The sequence below is a fragment of the Argiope bruennichi genome, chromosome 4 (assembly GCF_947563725.1).
Source record: "Argiope bruennichi chromosome 4, qqArgBrue1.1, whole genome shotgun sequence".
NCBI classification, from domain to species: domain Eukaryota; kingdom Metazoa; phylum Arthropoda; class Arachnida; order Araneae; family Araneidae; genus Argiope; species Argiope bruennichi.
The window spans coordinates 68,820,668-68,836,279 of NC_079154.1; the positions used below are offsets into that span (position 1 = coordinate 68,820,668).

General features: G+C 28.0%; 1 protein-coding gene across 2 annotated transcripts in view; it reads right to left on the reverse strand.

Moving 5' to 3' along the window:
- Nucleotides 1-14,115, reverse strand: part of LOC129966057 (B-cell lymphoma 3 protein-like) — a 28,962-nt gene extending 14,847 nt beyond the window's left edge. The window contains exons 1-3 of one of the 2 annotated variants that reach the window (XM_056080419.1): nucleotides 14,017-14,115; nucleotides 11,713-12,178; nucleotides 1,647-1,755 (exon numbers count right to left, since the gene is read on the reverse strand). In XM_056080419.1, coding sequence (XP_055936394.1) covers nucleotides 1,647-1,755; nucleotides 11,713-12,035 — 432 coding nt within the window. In that variant the 5' untranslated portion in view covers nucleotides 12,036-12,178; nucleotides 14,017-14,115. Of the gene's footprint in view, nucleotides 1-1,646; nucleotides 1,756-11,712; nucleotides 12,179-13,935 lie in introns of both variants that reach the window. The other variant, XM_056080418.1, reaches the window with a different exon arrangement.
- Nucleotides 14,116-15,612: the final 1,497 nt, after the last annotated feature.

Sequence of the window (15,612 nt, forward strand, 5' to 3'; positions counted from 1 at the left end):
AAAAAAATCGCTCGGAGGTGCATATTCCTATCCTCCAAGATAGGTATGTTCCCATTTGCTAGCTGTAGGTCTAAAAATCTGACCAACAGAGCAGTAAACATATACATTCATCTTCATTATTAATACAGATAATCATACATTCAAATCAGACTCCAATTTAAAATGTCCCATCTTGTATGTAAAGGTGATATGCTTAAATATCACAATGTTGATGAAGAAATCTGCAAAATAAAATGGCAGTTCAGAAGATTTTAAACTGCCATTTAAAAAATTTCATACTGCATTAAAAGCTATAGCGCGAAATTTCCTCTAATAATCAAGAAGACATTTTCAAGTAATGATTGAAAAAATACAGCAACTCTCACTCCAGTGTATATTTATTAATTAAGGTTTCAGCTTTTAAATCTGAAGAAACAGCCGAAATTGCTTTCAGAATGTTCTACTGTTAGTATAAAATACATTTTATTAGCATCCATTTATACATGCCATCTAAAAATACACGCTTTAAACATTTTCCTGCGAAATAAAATAGAATCCAACGAAAGACAATTAATATTAATGACGAACAAATAGTCATTATATAGCCTTATATATTTGCTCTTTAATTTTCCCTCACATTGAATATTATTTTTATTTTATGTTCAAACCAAAGTCTTAGATTCACAGATTGTCATGCCACAGAAGCGATTTGGATGCCGGATATCTAGTTCGAGACATGATTCTCCAAAAGATCAGTGTATTACATGAGCATCGTGGGTATTAACCGTTTCCTAGCTGGTGTGGAATGGAAATCTGGGGGAGAGGAGAGAGAGTTGTATATCGAAGAGAAAACGGTATATACTCAAGCAAACCATTTACAGAAATGGATTTCAGTGAAGTTTATAAATGAACAGTTTAACCCTCTGACTCTCGAATATAATCATAGTTTAATATGCGGTTGCAACGGATGATTTTTTTTTTCTGTATGGAGTGGCTGACTTCTGTTCTCACTATCACTATGAATGGTAATCACCAATTGAATGATACAGTTTCAAGTTGAGTTATAAAATCAACTTCAGTAAATAAGTTCCACAAAAATGCTTAGCTTTTATTTTCTGTATTCTTACAATTTAATATTTCTCTTATTCAAATCAATGCAAAGTTTAATAAATAAAAAACATAAGACTTCTAAAATAATCACAGAACCTTATTTTGAAAATGCAAGAACAAATTCATTGCCTAACTCTTTCTTTAAACTTCTGAAACTGTCCAGAGATGTAAAGCGATTCATCAATGTCAAGCATGAATAACTGACATTTGTCCTCCGAGGACATCTTTGGCGATGAATCGTTTTACATCCTTATTTCTTATGTGAAACAGAAAGTCGCCAAATGCGAGTATAGAATTTGCACAACAGGGTAAGTAGTGAGAGAATTTAGACAAAGAATTTGCAATTCAATGGTGAGCATATTCATTAATCAAATCATTAAAGTAAGAAGCAATGCAATAAATATATAAGTACAATTTAGTAAAACATGTTTTTTTAATTTATAAAGAGTAAATACAATGTAGATAATTGTAATTTTATTAATGCTTATGAACAAGAATTATATTAATATAAAGAGAAAAAAGATGACGAAAGTGCGTACCAGTTATCGCTTACTTACTTGTCGAAGGTAATTCGTGATATCTAAAGGTATAGATGCTTTTAACATAAGAGCACACAGCTTTTGGACTAATTTAAGATTTTCTTGAGCAACAGCGACGTGAATTGGTCTGTAAATAATGAGTGAATAACATATGTGAGATAAGAAGTTTCAAAAAATAATCTTAAAAAAAATATTTGCATTGAGACTACGAAATATGTATCTAGCATTATACTAATTATAAATTTTTACAAATTGTTTATAGTTAAAGTTCATATTATTAGATACTAAATGCAAAATAATGTCTAACATGGTTTATCTTTTTTTCAATATATATATATATGTAATTTATAAGACAGATTTTTAAAAGACGATTTCTTTTTATGAAATGTATGAAATTCTCGATTAGGATTAGTTTTGTTAAGGAAATTAGGAAATATGGCACAGGCTGAGAACAGGGGGTGGGGATCCGAAAGCATTGAAATCCTCACTTTAGCGGAAATATTTCATGTCTGAATTAGAAAAGCTGAATGCTTCTTGAAAATTTCGCCAACAAATATTTTTTTAATGAAGCGGCAGAGGTTTAGTAATAAATATCTTAATTATAGTTCCTCATACCAACTGAAAAAACACCTGTTTTTTTAGATGCGATTCAAATTATATTCTTAAAGAATCAGTTTCATAACTCATATGACTTTATAAACTGACAATCAAAATGAATGAAAAATATATTATCACCTTTTCTCCTTATATTCCATATGATTGTGGAGCCTCAAGTTCGTTATTATATGTAAATGCGTTTTTAAAAGCGTTTGTATAATGTATACGGAATTTTTTTCTGAGTAGTATACTTTAAATAATTTTTTTTTGCCCAGCATTTTGCGAAAAATTAATTGAAAAAACTTGCAAAAAAATAATTAAAAAATAAAATATTTTCATTTTTTCAATCTTTTATGAAGAAAAATAAATTTCATAACATATCACACACACACACACACACACACGCACACACAAACACGAATTGAAATTGGCAATATTTCTTTATGATTCAGAAAATTCATGAAACAAATATATTATAATATTTAATTAAAATACGCATGCTATAAAAATAAATAGTGAATGAACAGAAATATTTTTTAAATGATCAATAACATTTTATTAATATTTTGTAATGCACCTTGGTCAATAATTTAAATATTCCACTTCGAATGAAATCAGAATAATTTGTTGAATAGTAAACATTTGTCAAAACATTCATCTGCGATAAAGTCAATAATTTTTTTCAAACGCATTCACGAAATGCGGCTCTGAAGTAATTAAATAGGACGAGCTTTTCTGGATACGTCACTGTCGAGGGCGGGCTTAAAGAAAGACAATTTCGGCGCATGCGCCTAATAAGAAGGGGAATCCCCAAGATATGAATCTGCTGTAAGATGGCGGGTTTCCTTGATTGTAGTGAAGTGCTTCTAGTTCTGGTTATTATTTCACTTTAATACTTTAGTAATAGCTCTCATTAGTTCAGAATTTAACATTTTAATAAATAATTTAAATATAAAAGGTGTCTTTTAAAATAGTGCAAGCTTTGGGTTAAAGAAATGCATGCTAAATTTAAATTATGGAGCTCGAATGCGTTAAGATAGTTATAAAAACATGTATTAATTTTTAAGCAAATAAAGAGATATCAAGCATTTGAAGCATGATCCTTTTATGTGTTTGATGGGTCCAGAATATCAGGGATGAAACTTTAGGAACAAAAATACAAATGTTTCAACAGAAATCACTTGAATAACGATTTCGGCTATTGGCTATAAGAAAAGAAAAAAAAAAAAAAAAAAACAGATGGGGGGGGGACTAAAATGCAATAATTTACGAAAATCTCTATACAGCAGCAGAAAAACAATGATAATTATAATTAAGGATCAATTAATTAAAATCGGAACAAATCCATTACATTTTTTTCCTCATATATGTTGTAAAATTCGTGAGGACCAATCACTTTCATCTACGTTAAATTTCAATTGAATATATATTTAAAAAAAACAGACAAAAATATATGTTAAAATTGAAGTTACATTATTTAAAGCCATATTTCGAAAATCACGTCTATTAATTCGGGGATATGCAGTGGATTATTAGTGTCAGAGTTCTTAAATTTAGGCCACTGATACTGCAATGCAAATTATACATTTATTTAACAATTGAAGAACATGCGACAATACAGTTCTTCTAATATGCGAGTCTATATCGCGGCCCCTTCCACCGTTAAATTCCAACCAAGAAAATGCTTTCACAATTTCCTTCTGCTACAGTTTGTAGAAGTAGAATAACCTAATCCAAAAATCGCTATTCCAAATGAATCAGAATGATAAATAACAGAAGGTCTTTTGTGATAAAAATAACAAAAAAAATTATCTATATAAACAACAGATATACAAGCAAAAGAACAAAAACAATGCACTAATAGTCAATTCTGTTTTATGAATAGAATTCAGAATTGAAGGCGTGAAATTAAAATTAAAGTCTCTAATAATTCTAATTTTCGTAAAGAAATTGTTTTTAATGAAAAAAAAAATAACTCAAGAAAATCACGACATTCTATGAGACAAAAGGTTCTTTGTCAACTGTTATAAAAAAAAAGTTTGAAAATCCACGGATTTCGATACAGTATGAAAACAAGTAATATAAAGGAATTTAAAATGAAAAAAAGAAGCATTTATAGATGGAAATGAAAAATACAAATGCAAAGAAAATATGAGAATAAGCATTAATCAAAATTGATGAGAATTAGCATGGCGTCAAAATTGCAAATTTTTATCCAAAATTCATCACTATTATTTTCCTTAATACAAGTTAGAACTTCATCATTTTACACAATACAAATCCAACAAAAAAAGTCCATAATTAAAAATGAAAATTGTCATTTACAGTATATAAAGATGTTATTTTCCTTTATTGCATTTATTTATATGCGAATATCCCTTTATACAATGAAAACTTTGAGAACATTTATATCTGCACAAATTATTATATCATGACTATAATTAGAGAAAATTTTAAACAGTGGAAATCAAAGAAAAACAGTCAAGCAATGAAATTAGCATAACTGAATTGATAATATCTTAATATTCAATAAGAAAAACTGCTTTATCTTTAATGAATAAACTCAGAAATTAATGCAAGAAAACATCAAAATAACGAACACACACACAAAAAAAGAAACAGCGAGAAAGGTTATGTTGAATACTCTTGGAGAATTTTTACGAACGTTAATAAAGAACATTTGAAATCTCATAAGAAAATAGAAGGAAGAATCTTATTTTTTTTTAATGATGTGAAACAAAATCTTATTTTTGACCCTTGTATGTTCTTTTTTAAAAAAATTAATCATGTTTCTTTGCCTTATTGCCCGACATTTAACAAGAGAATTTGTTCAAGGACAATAATAAAAAAATCTCTGTAACTTTTTTTTTCTTTCCTCCAAAGAACTTTTTTCAGAACAAATTGAGATTGAAATAATTTTTTTAAAGGTTCCAGAAAACTGAATATAAACTTAGTTCAATTAGCCATCACCAGGTCCTATGCATTTTATTGAAACTCATATATAAACTGAAATGATTCTTTTTATAACTTTAAAGAACTGCAGAAACTCTGTGGAGATATTTGATATAAAGTAAATGAAAAAATATCCACTATGTTTACAGTTCATCCACGAAATCCTACTATTGGCTTCATTGGAAATCGTCATTGTTCATATTCAGTAATGAATAGTCATGCCTATACAGTTGTTGTTGTTGTTTTGCCTAGTTAGTGTGTGTATCCCCAATATCAGCATGAGAAAGCTGAAAGGCTTCATCTAAATAAAAAACGGGTTTTATCTTAAAAATCTTACTTCTTGTGTACATCGTTTCTTTTGATCGGGAAGATGTAACAAATACCGTATCAATGTAACAAACGCAATATATCTAAGAAATACAGTATATCAATTTAAAACTAAAAAGGATTTTAAAAATTATATCTTTTATTAATTAATTTCAAAAACATATACAAAGTAATGAAATTTTTAAAAATTAATTTATATATTTTTTATCTTACAAAAAAAATTTAATAATGCTGCACTCATTAGCCTCATCTTTTTTTTTTCCAAACATTCATACATAAAATCTTAGCTTATTAAATTGGTTTTAGATTTTTTGATAAAAAAAATACAATATGAATTTATATTATATGAAATGATTATTTTAGCTACAAGCCGAATCACAAGAACAAAGAAAATCAATGCATGATACTGCAACTCAGAGCTCCTTGACTTTGTCGTTTTATTTTTATTTATTAATTTTGTTCAAATAAGAGACAGTTTGAAGTAAGGTCTTTATGAAATATGAATACTGCCACATCAATCGTATTATATCAATCAATCAATATCATATAAAACCATAAATAATATTCTTTACGGGACGATATTATGATTTTTAATAATGAATTAAAAAACACTTTGTTAACTGAATTATAAATGCACCAAAATTGAAATAAACGATAAAAAAACTTGTACCCAGACAGAAACTTTCATTTTGTCATTTAAAGAAGCATGCGCATGAATCAAGATCTTAAATCAATTTAATGTAATTGCCTCTCAACAATTACACTATTAGTATTTTATCTGAGCAGAGTGACAAAGAATAAGCAAAAAAGAAGCATTAACTTTGAATGTAGACATCATTTTCCCCTTTGTCAGATAAAGGAACATCTGCTTTGAAACTGAATAAACATAATGTTAAATTTTGAGTTTTATTAACATATCCTTAATATTGTTCTCTGTATATCCGTTTTGGATTGATTGAGTTTCTCTTCCTCGGATACCTCTAAAACGTGACTTTGAATGCATGAAGATCTAAAAAGTCAATATTTATCAAGTCGTAAAATAGGATTTTATCATGAAAGTGGTAGTTTCACTATGCATACTTCAAATAAGTATTAAAAAATCTGCTTTGAAGATAAAACTCACAAAACATGATTACATTCATTTTCCTAAGTTTATTTAATAAAAGAAGAATATATTTACAATAGTATTTATTTTCTTTATATGAATGGATTTATTTTATGGAATAGTTTCTTGTTTCAATTTAAACACTTTCACACCCATAGAACCGCAGGCAACTATTTCCTTTTAGGACTTAGGAGCATTTTCTTGACGAAACAGATGTTCACTCTCCGTTTCATTTTAAATAAACATTCAAACTTACATTCAACATTCAAATTTTCAAGACACTCACTTCTTTACATCTACGCAATGTAAAAAAGCTTGCATTCTTTGAAAAATGTATTTGTTTGATTTGACAAGTAAATCAAAAATATAATTAAAATGTGCTTGTCAGGCTCTTTAGAAATAATGCCATCTCAAATAACCAACTGTTTCAAGCTTCTTTATATAATTTTCTTTTATATTAGTTTCAAAAAATTTATGTAAAATTCAATAAAATTTAAAAATTAACTATTCTAGGTGACTAACTAGAATAGTTAATTAATCGCACATTTGGAGATCCGGTTTGTGTTTCAATCCTTTTCAAGAACTCGAAATTTAGAGCCTTTTCTCCTAGATGCCATCTTTAATTACATCACATCCAAAACGCATTTTTATCATCACCACGAAACTTCTTTATTTTCATAAAACGTAATATTTCAAAGTTTTTTCTAAAACACTATACTTCTTTTCTTTTATGTTTTCTTTCTCATCTACGTATACTTTCAGCATTTTCAAATAAAATATCACCAAAAACTCAAAACTACAGTAAATGTGTTCATTCAAAACTAAATTTAAACATTTCTTCCTTTTTAAACCAAGTAACATTAAAAAAAATTCAGAATCGAATTTAATTAAACTGAGAAGATGCAAGATTTCGGTAATCAAACATGCGTCCATAATCTTTAATCTGTTGTCGAGCACCCAAATCTAGCATTACAATGAAAATCATATGCAAACTTCAGTTTTACGACATAAACTTTGGGTGCTATTATATGTTTAAAAAATGTAAACACATAAAAAATGTATTATATGTAAAAAAAAAATCAGCCATTCAATCATAATTACTTATCCTATTTCGCCAATTTTTATATCACAAGAAAACTCATGAACGTTAGGTACAGACGCGAATTTCCAACTAGAGAACAGCCTAGATCCACTGGACAGAGAGAGGGGGGGGGGGGTCGCAGACAGGACATTAACAATGTTATTATAATTGCAGTCAAATAAATTTATAAATATTCAAATTTGATGATTTTAAAAATATCAGGATAAAATATGTATTTTGTCACGTATAAATGGCCATGTTCTTCTCTGTTTCATTACATTCTTGTAGCTATTACAGTGTTTATAAGCACCAAATATTTGCCTGAATATAAATGAATATAAACGTAGTTTCATGATAAATAAATAAAAACATACATTTTCACAATGCGATTAAAAAAATTAACCTAAAATAAATCATCGGAGTATCGATTAAGTTAAAAATATATTAAAATGTGAAACTAAATCAGTTAACTGAATAAGGAGATAAATGCCTTAATCCGCCATTCTCTAGATACGAAATTATTGACTCCCTAATTTCACCCACTCACCATTTTCGTGGGTAATCGAAAAAAACACTACTTCAATGCATTCCCAATGAGGGAAAACCGTGCCCGAGTTTCCCAGCCACAACCACTAAGCCTATTTCAAAATCCTTTATGATATATGAAAGCGCATGAAACCCTAGATACGTCATCTATGGTCATCCACCCCCCCCCCCTTTTCTAGAGAAGTTTCAAAAACACTGTTTCATTGGATATTCTTTATGAGGTAAAATCTTGAGAGAATTCTCCAGCTACAACTATTCTACCAAATTTTTAAAAATTTATTTTATATGAAAGATGAGGAATTTTAAATTTATCGTCAATGACCATTCGCCCCCTCCCCCCACAAAATTTTATTTTGCAGAAAAATCGATAGATATTACTTCACAGCGTTTCATATAATTAATCACAGTTCCTAGATACGTCTTTAATGACGACCTTTCTTTCTATTTCGAGAGATATTTCAAAATAGAATTTATACAGAACTCTTTTAACTTCAAGAGCCGTATCGATTTAGCCAATTTTCGTCGCCAATTAATTTCGCCACTTTGAAGCACAGCAACCTAATCATAATATTCTGTTCAATGTGAAACTATGATTTAAAATAGTACTTTTTTGTTGTTGTTGTTGTGATAAAATGTAGTTCATCAAAATGGAGGGACATATCTAAATTAATGTTATTAATATACCGGGGGAACAACTGGACACCCGCAAATTAATTATAAAAATATAAAACCTTAAACGTTGAGCCTTATTAAGTGTGTAATAGATATTCAATCTCTATTTAAGATTAAATACGTGATCGTAGTTCCACGAAATTGGTATACAATTTCACAAATCGATATATACATAGTTTTATAATTGCATAGTAAAATATTAATTAAAAAATCTAACCAAAATGTTATTATATTGGTTAAGTGTCATTCACAAACAATAAATTCCAAAGAACTGAAGGCTTTAATTCAGTCTAGTTTAATTGTATTAGCATTTCGTTACGAAACAACAGGAAGATTATTTTGAGAGGAATTCGTAATTTCGAACCGTGGTCAGACGACAAGAATGATCCTGAGCTAACACCCCTTTTCTTAAGCCTTCCCATTACAGCGCGCTTGGAGGGCAACAGACTCACACACAAGATAACTCTTTAGAAGAATTGGGTTTTGAACTCCCCTCCCCCCCTCCTCCAGTCCCAAATATAAGACTTTACCATCACTGCGGTCGAATGTTTCAACCAGATAAAATTCATAAATCTACCAATAAAATAATATTAATTTTTTTCATTAAAATCAATCCACTGAAGTGTAGTCTGCTTCAAAATATATTAATAGAATAATTTCGTGTTCTAAAACTTCATAGAAATTCAAATTTTTCAGGACATAATTTCCCAATCCACGTGAGTTCTGAAGCGAACTAAAAACATATACATAAAATGAGGATTTATAGCTTATTATTACATTTATAATTGTCTAACATTTCTTTACAAATTTTCTCCCCGTTACATTTAATATAAAATAAAAAAAATATTGTAGCATAAATTTAATAAACCTATTTTTAAAACTACATGTGATGAGGAATTTCTTCTAAATATGCTTCCTGATAATAACGTTAACGCAATACTGATCCGAATCAGGGACTTTCCCGAAGGTTGAAAAAACAGGTTGCCTCTTTCTAATCGAGGAACGATAACAAGCACATACATCTTTAATTAAAATAATATGTAATAACATTTGCAACTGCTTGCTCTAATATAAATTTAAAAATATGTGTACAATGTAAGTGTTAGAAATTTCTTAATCTAAACAAGTATTAATATGACTAATTTAAAAACGGTTTTAAGTAAGGAATACATTCTTTGATTAAATAACATTTCAAAAAACTCATTCGTATGTCTGCTTCATGTCAAGCTTACAAACAATCAAATTCTAATCCACTTTTTATGAATGGCAAGGGATTCCATATTCAGTTTTTTTTTTTTTTTTTTTTAATAAAATCTGCAGAAGTATTGGCTTCGGAGAAAGACGCAGTAATTGATGAAGCTTCAATCAGATACCTATTGAAATAGCAAATTAAATTCCCAATAAGAATTATTGTATCATATGTAGAATATTGATCCATTTTTGGAATTGTTACAATTTCTCATCGCTGATTACACACTTAAAACTCAGTTTACAATAGTAAACCTAAATATTCATTAAATGGTGTCTGGTTCCCTATTGTAAAACGGCAATTGACTCCGTTGAAATTGGTACCATTTAAAGAGAATTTCGACTTTTTCTTTAAAACAATAAATAATATATTTCCGAAGCGAGTTTTAAAAGGATTATTATAAAAATTACTGTAGGTTTGGAATTCACTTCATCAGATGGAAAAATTCAATCAGATCAGATGCGACTATTCAGTGAAATGCAATAAAATAGAAATTATAATGAAAGCTTGGTGACCATGAGGTTAACTGGCAATCATTTGGAAACGATTTAAAACCTACAGCAATCAGAGTGATTTGAATTTAGAATTTTTGTAATCTGGAACTGCTCAGTTTTGATATCTATTAACTTTTAATGCCCCTTTGTTGTTAAAGTTTAATAAATATCAAAACTGTGTAATTTAATTAGTAGCTTATAATACTTTAATAATCGCATTCGGTGGTTAAATTTTTTGACAATGCAGTTACTTTGATAAGCAACCAAAATTCATATGATGGTCTCATTAAAGGTCTCTTTATCTATTTATTAACCGTTAGATGCTCAAAATTAATATAATGTTTAGAGGCTGGCGTGCTTCCTATAATTTATGACATGCGAGATTTAAAAAAGAAAAATGGGCGGCATGATTCGCACATAATTATTTCTTGAAAAGAGTTATTCTCACTAAAACGTTTTTCAAACTTGCAATTGATTTTAATTAAAATCTAACAGTTATTCTACTTTTCTTCTTCAATAAGTTCTGTGCATAATTTTACAAAATACAATAAATCTAAAATTTAAGAGAAAAAATATATAAGCTTTTCAGGAATTCTATTTTCCCAGATTTTTTTCCCTCTAATTTTAACAAACTTTTAAAAATATTTCTCACTAAAATTAACAGTAATATTTTTCATCGTTTGAATATTGGATTTATATTTGAGCGCGTTACAAAGGGTGTTAAATGATTTAACACCGTTGTAACGCGCAGCTGTATAATTAATCGTGTTAACGCAGCTGCATAATTTAGAGAACATTTTTTAAAAATAAAATGAAGACAGATGGATCAACCTTAGAATATTAACACAATACAACGTTTCGGACTAGGTGATCGAAACTTTTTAAAAGTTTATGATTAAATAATTACAAAATATCAAATCTATCTATTAGTTCTTATTTGAGGTTCACAGATGTGTATAATTTGTGAATATACTTCGGCAACAAATAACAATGGATGCGTATTCTGATTCCTCTAATGTATTGAGAAAAAAAATAGCAACTACATCCATATGATTTCTTACCTATCTCCGTCATTGTCAGAAATCATTGCAATTTGAACACGCAGCATACTCAGATCTTTCCTATTCAAATGAGTCCGTTTAACCGCATTTTGAGGAGTGCGCTGAACTGCGGTGTGGACTTTCCGCACATTGCACATTTGGTCAGAAATGTTGGTATATGAAGATGGAAAGTCTGTTAATGATGATCCACTGAGCTTGCGTTTTTTACTGAGCGGATTTTCTTGGATCACTGAATTTTGAAGCACTGTATATGTAACATGAGAGTTTGCGTCTGTGTCATCGGAAACCGAGTTAGAGGGTTTCCGACTCATCGTCCATTTCATGGTAAGCAGAATGAGTGGTTCTGGAAACTGTAGGCTGAAGATTTAATGTTGATCTGAAGTCTGTGAGTTACACTCAGGTTATTTAATTTTTATTTGGTAAGATTTAAGTTGTTAGATGACAACTCAAAAATTGTCTCTAATTCCTGGAAAATACATAAAAAATACATTAAATTATTACAAAAAAAATGATGTTTTCCGTTTATTTAAATTTGCAGATAATGATTCATTTTCATAATAAGTTTGATAATAATTTTTTAAATCATCTTTCTAATAAATATAAATTATTTAATCTATATCTTAAAATGAATTGGTGGATTGCAATATAATTGTTGCATATTTCTGTTAAAATAATCAGAACATAATATGAGCTTTCACTTCTTGTCTGTTTATATTCGGAAAATCATCGAATTGAAAGTAATAATGCAACGAATTAAAATATTGATAAATCACTATCATATATAATTTGCGATAAAATGTTATGTTGAATAAAAACATCAAATTACTATTTCATTCGCGGCAAAAAAAAAAATGAGTTAGAATTTTCTTCATTAATTAAAGTAATCGGCAGTATTTCTCGCCATTTTTTCTGAAATTTTTTCTTCTTTCAGAAATTATTAAACCTCAGTTTATTGCATTCAATAGAAGTGCAATTAAGAAGGGCCAATGCCCAGGCATTACAGATTGTACGGATATAAAAAAATATATATAATGAATTCTTACGCACAAAGTAATAAGAGTGCCTCGTCAACTTCTTTCAGACGCAATTATTCCTTACTGCAGAAATGTTCGCACTAGAATAAATTTACACAGATGTGCGCACGCGCAAAAAAATTATCTAAATAACAAGATGGAAAGGAAAATAAAACAATAATATTTCCACAATATTTTTTTTTAAACTCTATTGAGCATCAACTTCAGAAAGTGTTTGAAAAGATTTCTAAAAAACGAAATTTAATGAAATGCTTATAATTTTTTAAGCAATTCTTTTAAAAACCAATTATTTATAACTGCGCAATAAAAGCGAGTTGCAATATTTCTTTTTATAATTTAACTATTAATCATAACAACTACCAATTGAGTAACATTTTAACATTTACCATTTGTTAAAGAATATCAGGTAAAAATAAAATCTAAATATAAAAGTAAAATCGGAAAATCGGTTTATAAAAATTATGGTTACGGCAAAAATAAAATTTAAAACAGCGAATATAGTCATTTATAGAAAAAAATAATTCAGATTAGAACCACATATTACATGTTTAAATATTATGAAGATATAAAAATATTATTCCTAATATTTAAGTAACTTATAAATTAAAATATACAATAAAAATAAGAAGAATCATCTAATTTATCAATAAAATTCTTATTTTTATATAAAAACATCCAAAGCTCTAAATAAAATCAATGCTACTTAAAAAAAAATCCAAAACATCATAGAAATATATGTTAATAAAATATTTTCATTACAATATTTGATATTTTAAATATTAAATTTATAAAATATTAGCTATCTGATAATTAACTAATTAAAAACATATTAGTCTCAGCCATTAGCTAAGCAGCAATATGCTAAAGCCGTATTAACTGCGGATATTTATTAGTTATCAGAATAACATTCAAGGATTCTAAGTTAAAATTGATTATATTTAAATATGTTTATGCAATAGTTATTATGCAATGAGTAAATTAATTTTACAGTAATTAAATAATTTAATCTTAAAGTGCAATAAAAATATTGGAAGAGAAATTTTATTTTAAAAAAACTATATTACAGTATTATTCATATTTTATTCTAACAATGAAAAAAAAATAATAAATATAAAAATAATTTTTATTGGTATTTATAAGTATGTGGAAAATAAAAGAGAAAGAGAATAATTATTAAAGCATCACTCACCGCTTAAACTAAAAAGTATTCACTATTTAGTAGTCTCCTGATATATATATAATTCCGATGAAAAAAAAAATAATAACGAACCCTCTTTTCTGAGATAATTTTTCTCTCTTTCCTGTACCGTTTCTGTTTGAAAGTGAGATAAAATAATCAAATGCTCCGGGCTTTCAGCCTCGGTTTCGTTAGAAGGTAGAAGGGAATTCCCCTCAAACGTTGCCCCGTCATTATTGCTGGCAGCATTGCCAGATTCAGACCCTGAGCTTTCGTTTGGCGACTTTTTACTCTATTTGGCGCTCTTTTAGGTGGAGGAAAAAAGGTGGTTCCCCTTTTCCCGTATTCAAAGCAGACATCTTAAGAGTTTTGACCCTTGATCATTCTTGGCCTTCAAAGAGGCCATTCTAATCATTGCAAACTTATCTAAATACACTTTTTTTTATATTGATACCAATGTCATAAGAATTATGTTGATTACTAAATTCTACCATATGTTTGCTGAATTACGTCGAGAAAGTTCGAATTAACAAATAAGGTAACGAACGGATCGCATGTTTTCAAATGTGACTTACCGCGTTTGGGTGTCATGAAAAACAGCAGGAATTTCTGAATTTTAATGGTTCAACGTAGGGCAGGAGGGATCAACAAAATTCCAAGAAGTAAATAAATTCATAAAATAAAAATTAGAAATAATGGTGATTTATTTAAATATTTAAAAATAAATAAATAAATAAAATGGCATAAATAATATGTTATAACTAATTTTATTATTGTTTTTCAAACTGATTCATTTATATTAATTATTTTATTATATTGTTTAAGTCTTTTTAATATGATTTCGTAAAATTAATTATTAATTCATATTAAAATGACTATATTCTTTGATTAGTAAAGTTGAAAAATTCTCCTGTCACCAATATTTTTAAAAATTAAATCTAAATTGTACTTTTTAATGTAAACTATTTATTGATAAATAAAAAAAAGGTCTATTTGTGATATTAAATCCGAATCCACAATACTTTTCCATATGACTTCTGATTTTTATATATCTGTATCAAAAATTGAAAATTTATATTGTAATTTTGGAATTGATATTTTTATATCGTCTGATTATTTCTAAAGAAAATCCAAGATAATCTGGAATTTTTAATTAAATTAAAAAATCTGGGAAATTTAGTTAATAAATAAACAGTGAGAATTTGAAATTACTCTGGTTAATCCAGGACATTTAGCCACTTTAATTTCTTATATCTTGAAAATTTTCCACAACTAAATTTGAAAATAAATAACAGTTTTAAACAATTAATTAAATATGAATTCTTGCGTTTTACAAACCAAATACATTTCATCATTTACCAAGTTTTTTAACAATTTTTATATAAGATAGACGTTATTATTTTCCTTGTGTAATTTCCTTGCATTCATCAATAATATAGTAAAACAGAATAAAATATGAATTGCATTAAGATGACAAAAGTCAAGGATAATAATATACAAATATACAGATAGCATTAGTATCACAAACAAAATATATAAATGGACAGGGCATTGGTAAGGCTTTCATTTGTATTTAAATTATTTATGTGAAAAGGTTTCTATGGTTACGACTTCAGACGAGAATTAACAGACTTTGAAGGCGGATTAGTAGTTGGAGTTAGACGCATGAGATATTTCTTTCATTAAGGA